Source organism: Motacilla alba, chromosome 2 (genome assembly GCF_015832195.1).
Source record: "Motacilla alba alba isolate MOTALB_02 chromosome 2, Motacilla_alba_V1.0_pri, whole genome shotgun sequence".
NCBI lineage: Eukaryota > Metazoa > Chordata > Aves > Passeriformes > Motacillidae > Motacilla > Motacilla alba.
Genome location: NC_052017.1, coordinates 62,325,825 through 62,331,824, shown reverse-complemented (window position 1 = coordinate 62,331,824; position 6,000 = coordinate 62,325,825). Strand labels below are relative to the sequence as shown.

The 6,000-nt window shown below is 48.2% G+C and overlaps 1 protein-coding gene across 2 annotated transcripts in view; it reads left to right on the top strand.

The window, feature by feature from the left end:
• The first annotated feature begins 815 nt into the window (after window positions 1-815).
• The window catches only part of RANBP9 (RAN binding protein 9), a 38,927-nt gene continuing 33,742 nt past the window's right edge, over window positions 816-6,000 (top strand). Inside the window, exon 1 of one of the 2 annotated variants that reach the window (XM_038128401.1) lies at window positions 816-1,595. In XM_038128401.1, the coding sequence (XP_037984329.1) occupies window positions 1,133-1,595 (463 nt within the window). In that variant the 5' untranslated portion in view covers window positions 816-1,132. The remainder of the gene's footprint in view (window positions 1,596-6,000) is intronic. The other variant, XM_038128400.1, reaches the window with a different exon arrangement.

Below are 6,000 nucleotides of genomic sequence, written 5' to 3'. Positions count from 1 at the left end.
GAGGGTCAGCTTGACTTTGTTTTAGAGAAAAGCTTTCTATGGGTCCGGGTTACACCAGAAAACTTTTCAACAGGACTGATGTGCCCAGGTCAACACCGAGAGGAGAATTATCATTACAGTCTCGTGACTGTAATGTCAGTGACAGGATTCGAGGAAACAGCATGAAGCTGTGCCAGGGGAGGTTTAGGGTAGAGACCAGGAAAACAGTCTTCACCCAGAGGGAAGCTGAGCACTGGAACAGGCTCCCCATGGAAGTGGTCACAGCATTAAGCCTGGCAGAGTTGAAGACACATTTGCACAAAGCTCTCCAGCGGCATATTCTGATTCCACGAACATTTCATGACGAGAGGACAGTCACCATCTGGCTGGCCCTCGGCAGCAACACCCTTCAGTAAGCCCCTGAGGCTCAGAGTCCCTTTCCCCACTACCCTCGGGGGGTAGCTCAGACTTCCTCCTGGAGAAAAGCTCGCGACAGGTCCGGGTCACACCAGAGAGCCCTACAACAGCCCTGGACGGTACGGATCGCTCCGGCACCAGACCCAAGGGACGCTGTCGGCACCTCCAGTTCCACTCTCCTGCCCTCACACCCCCCTCCCTCCCTCGCCCGCCCCGCTCCCCTCCCTCCGCGCCTCGCGCCCGCCGAGGGGCGGAGGCCCCGCCCCGCCGCGAGCGCGGGGAGGAGGCGGGGCGGGGCCGCGGGCTCAGCTGACGCGGGGGCGCGCGGCGGCGGGGGCGCGCCGGAGGCCGGACGGAGCGTGTGCGCGCTGGGCGCGCCCCCGACCGGAGGAGGGGCCGGGGGCCGAGCCAGCCCCGCCGCCGCGGCGCCCGCTCCCCGCCCGCCTCCCGCTTCCGCCCGGCGCCGCCGCCGCCGCCGCTCTGCCCGCCTCGCCCCCGGCCCCGCCGCGCCCCGCGACGCCCCTCGCTCCCATCGGGCACCTCCACCGGCCGCCGTCATCGCCAACCCTCCCCCACCCCGCCCCCCGTCTTCTACCGAGACGCTCCGGTTGTGGGGGTGACCCGCGCTCCGCACGGCCCCGGGCCTGCCCGTCGCTCCGCCCCCGGGCCCGTCCGGTGACAGTCGCGACCGCCGCGGGAGGTGGCGGCGGAGGAGCAGGAGGAGGCCGGAGCCGGGATGTCCGGGCAACAGCAGCAGCAACAACAGCCGCCGTCGCCACAGCTTTCTTTGGCGGCCGCCGTTCCCCCGCCGGCGCCGGGGATCCCCTCCGCCGCCGCAAGCCCCGGCCCCGCTCCGGCCGCCGCGCTCCTGCTCCACCCGCCACCGCCGCCTCCGGCCACCGCGGCGCCGCCGCCACCCGCCGCCGCCACGGCCGGCAGCAGCGGGCCCGCGGCCGCGGGGGGCGGCGGTGCCGGCGCCGCGCTGGGCCTGCCGGCGGGGAGCGGCACCAGCGCCCCGGCGCCCTTCCCGCACGGAGACCCGGCCCTGAACGAGCAGGAGAAGGAGCTGAAGCGGCGGCTGAAGAGGCTCTACCCGGCCGTGGACGAGCAGGAGACGCCGCTGCCCCGCTCCTGGAGCCCGAAGGACAAATTCAGTTACATCGGCCTCTCGCAGAACAACCTGCGGGTGCACTACAAAGGTGAGGAGGGGCGGCCCGGGCCGCCGCGACACCCCCTGTCCTCCCCCGGGGCCGGGGGCTGCCCGACCCCTCCGTCGGGCAGTGGGCACAGGAGTAACAATAACAGGAAATAACACACGCTTCTCTCCCTCCTTCTTCCCTGTTTTCCGATCCCCTAAATTTCCCCCCGCAGCGTGGAGATAAGGGGCTTGTTTTCCCTTATTTCAGGTTTATTTTTCTCTCCTTTCCCCTCCCCCTCCCCGTTTCTGTCGCCGTGCGGGGAAAGGGGTGGGGGGACACAAGGGGCCGCCCCCGCCTCCTTATGCTTCTGGAGTGGGCATTATGTAAACTCCGAGACTTCCTCCGTGGATTCAGGTATCGCCGGAACGTTTGGGTCGGAGGCAGGAGAATAAAGGACGCTCGGCGTGACGTGTCCTGTTTATGGTAATAAGGGAGAAAAATAAGTGGCTGCTTTTTTTTTTTCCCCCTCTCGAGAAGAGCAAGGGTTAAATGGAGTTAAGAGCAGCAAGCGTTAAGCTATTGAACACGGAAATGACGGGAGGGGAAAGCACTGAGGTTTATTTTTAAGCTGTGAAAAAAATGACTTTAAAGTAACTGGTAATAGTCTTGCCTAACTATTGCACAGAGTGATTTGAGGGAAGCAACGACAGTAGGACTTAGATTAATAAAGGTGACTAAAACTTTCTTCCTAGACGTTTCACAGTTAAAGTTACAGAATTTCAAATAAAAGGTAAAAAACCAGAATGCTTTTGTATTAAAAAATAGCATCAGCGAGAGTCATTAGAAGAAAAACTTGTGTTGATTGTTATGAAATGTCATAAAACCTGGAAACATAAGCCTACACTCTGACCTGAAAAAACACAGACACATCTGGTGTTCTAGGCCCAAAGTCCTAAAGTAGAAGTGTTGTGGATTCAAAGCCACTTCTGAGTTGGCTGTGAAGAACTGAATCTTTTGTCAGTCTGTAGTCAAATGAACGTAGTGGGAGGGGAAAAAAAAACAACCGTGCAGTTACCCTTTCTCAGAGTTTGCAGTAGAGAAATTCAAGGGAAATTTCGATAAACATGTTACTGTTTAATCGGAGGAGGAAAACGGCAACACAAACACATGGCAGGATTTGGCTGCCATGAAAGGATTAAATGTACTCTAGGAGACTTTTTTTTTAATAGAGAGGTTTTATTATTACACACACACACAAAATACTCTGTTAAAAATGCTAAGTTTTATGCACCATACAAAGATAATAAAGGAGCTTGATGACTATAGAGCAGGTTTCTGGGAGGCACCGAGTGATTTAAGGATGTGTAATTTAATACTCAACTCTGAATTTCCTGGCTTTTGTTCAGTGTTTTATGACCTTGTATTTTTAGAAACATTTTTTATTTTCTGGTGCTTAGTGGCAATGGGTTGTTTGGTTTTGGTGTTTTTTTCTTCTAAGATGATCATAGCTTAGTGGCTATCAACTCCTTCTGCTGGTTTGTTTTGCTTTGGCCAACTTCTTTTTCTCATAAGCTAGAATTTAGAGGTCGAACCTCTCTGATCTCTCAGTTTTATTGCAGAAGTATATTTTCAGGCTTTCCTTGCGCTATCCCTGTTTTTCCTCACTTATCTCCTTTGCCATGGTGTTAAGGAAAACCATTACCTCAAAGAAATTACAGAAGTCATGAGGCACACTTAGTAAGTTATAACAATGAAATACCTTTACTCTAGCTCTTAAATAGCGGTGAGTGCTGAAGGGTGAAGAGTTCCTAGGTTAGCCCAAAGGACTCTGAAAAGGAGATGTGCCAATATTACATGTCTGGGCTTTTCTTTTTCCTGAGTGCAGATGGGAGTAAATGGCTTCTTAAGTGGCCCGTCTTTTCTTCTGGGTAATTTAATGAAGGTGGCTGTTAGGGCAGCTCCATGTTTATGTTACCAGCCTGGCACCTGGAGTTGCTAACTGGGCTAAGCAGTGAATGGTATCAGAGTGTTTCTGCCTGAGAACCAGGGGCCAACATGCTGAGCATCTCCTGCCTTTTGTCCCTCCTGGATCCTTCAGCCTTAAGAATACAATAAAAGGAGAGAAAATGAGGAGAGTAAGGGAAGATGGCAAGTAAGAATTTGCTTAGCCCTGTGAAATAGTGTTTTACAAATCAGTTCTCAAAAGAAAGCGCTCACAGTATCTTCTTTTGTAATATTGGCACTTTCAGTGCTTCTGAAATTACCTAAGTAGTAGTGGAAGAACACTGGATGTTTTTGTTGAAAGGAATTATGAATTATGTGTTGAGCAGGGATAAAGAACTGTTGTATTCTTGACCAAAATACTCAAGGAAAAAGACAGAACTGTCCAAAGAAGCCAGTCACCTAAAGCAATTCTTACTATTTTCTATTATGCAGTATAGGTATCCTGTACACTTAAATTTTCTCTGCTGCCTCTGTAGACTTGTGGCTTTAGAACTGTTTTTCTGGAGTAATTTCCTTCTGTGACTGATAGGAGGCAGAAAATGTTAACAGCAGTGCTTTGCCTTCACCGTGGATGTGTTGGGCCTACTGAAAAAATGGGTGAGAGGAACAATCAGCGCAGAAGCTTTAAAAGTTATTTTTCATATAGTTAATAATTTTCATGTGCTGATGTATTGCAAGCAGTGATATTTTTGTTTCATTGGTTTGTGAGATGAATGATGGTCCTCTCGATGTAATTTCTGAAGATTCCTTTTATTTTCTTACTTACCAGTGGACAAGTTGTATGGAAGCATGAAGTGCAGTAGATGTCTCTTTCTACCCCTTGCAGCTGGGATGTTTTGTGTACTGCATTTCTGGACCTGAAGATTTTTGGAAGCATCCTACAGAGTGCTTAAGAAATGAAAACTGCCACAAAACCAGGCATTGATCTGGTGGTGGAGGTTTAAAAAAAAAGGAATGTAGTCTAGCATCAGAATAAAAGCTCTTTAAATTTTGTTAAGGTCAACAAAACCCAAGAGTCAGTGCTTTTTTGTGCTGTCTTTCAGAATCATAGTGTTGCTTGGAAAGGAAAACTTAAATGGAGCGATGTTTTTGTTTAGCAGATTAGGTAGCTTTGTTAAAATCTTGATACGAAATACATAGACAGTGGCATCAGTGATACTGCAAATATATGAAAGACTATACCTAGAATATTTTTGTTTTTCCTATGGACAGACATACATTTTTGTGTTGCTGCCAGTTAGCTGTGCAAGCTGATAGAAAACTAACACTGTCTTACTACCTGTTGTTTGTGGTGTATCTTTGTAAGAGAGACATTGAAAAACTGTATCAGGAAAAAAAATTGACGTCAGTTCACTTAATTATAATTTTTACAGCTCTGAGCTGTAGGTAAGTGGTAAAGAAAGCATAAGTGCATGCTGCACATAAAGCATGCATTACTGCACAAAATTACCTAGCTAGTAAGGCAAGACATCTTTAAAAATATTCCTACATATTTCTAAAATACTCAGAATTAGCACAAGGATCCTGCTGAAAAACAGGGAATTCATAAATGGTGTATGTGATATGAAAGGTCCACTACACAGGCAAGTTAGGTTTCCAGCAGGTAGTGATCTATACTACCTAGTGTAAGGAGATAAAAACAGACTCAGTGCATATTTGTAACCATGGTAGAAACTATATAGAGAATTAGGTAAACAGACAAAATAATTGGTGCTGAAATCATGGAAATTCCTATAGAAACTTCACTTAAATTAGTCTTGTGACAATTGTCCAAAAAAGCTGAAGAAAGTTGTGCAATTTTGAGTAAGCTGCCATTGCCTGAACTTTTTCTAATGTATCACAGGCCAGGGGATCTTAGCCAGACATTTATTTACAGTGCAGTTGCCTTTGAACTGTCTGTAGTGCAAAACAAAAATAAACTATTTTTCAGTGCAAACTGTGCATTCCATTTCCTGTTGGAAAATGAAGAGGATTCTATACTAATAGTTCTGCATTGTCACTCAGTATTAAAAGGATGGTGTCAGTTTTTCTGGCAGAGAACACTCAGGGTACATTCAGTACAGTTTGCCTTGTTTTGGACAGCCTTGTAGCTCTGAGATGTCTTGCTTTTTTTTTAAACTGGGGAAGAAGTTAAAGTAAAATTAGTAATTTGTGTCTTTTGATTTGTTCTTTTTTTTCTTAGAATTATAGAATCATTTAGTTTGCAAAAGAGCTCTAGGAACACTGAGTCCAACCACAGACTCAGTACTGCTGAGTCCTCGACTAAACTGTGTCCCCAAGTGCCACATCTACAGGTTTTGTAAATACCTCCCGGGGTGGTGACTCAATCACTTCCCTGGGCAGCTTGTTCCATTCTTGTCTCAGTGAAACTTGCCTAATGAATACAACAGAAGATTAGGCTTTGATTATTTTATTTTTGGCAGTGTGAGCAAGTCATTGAACCACCTGTTGGAAATAACTG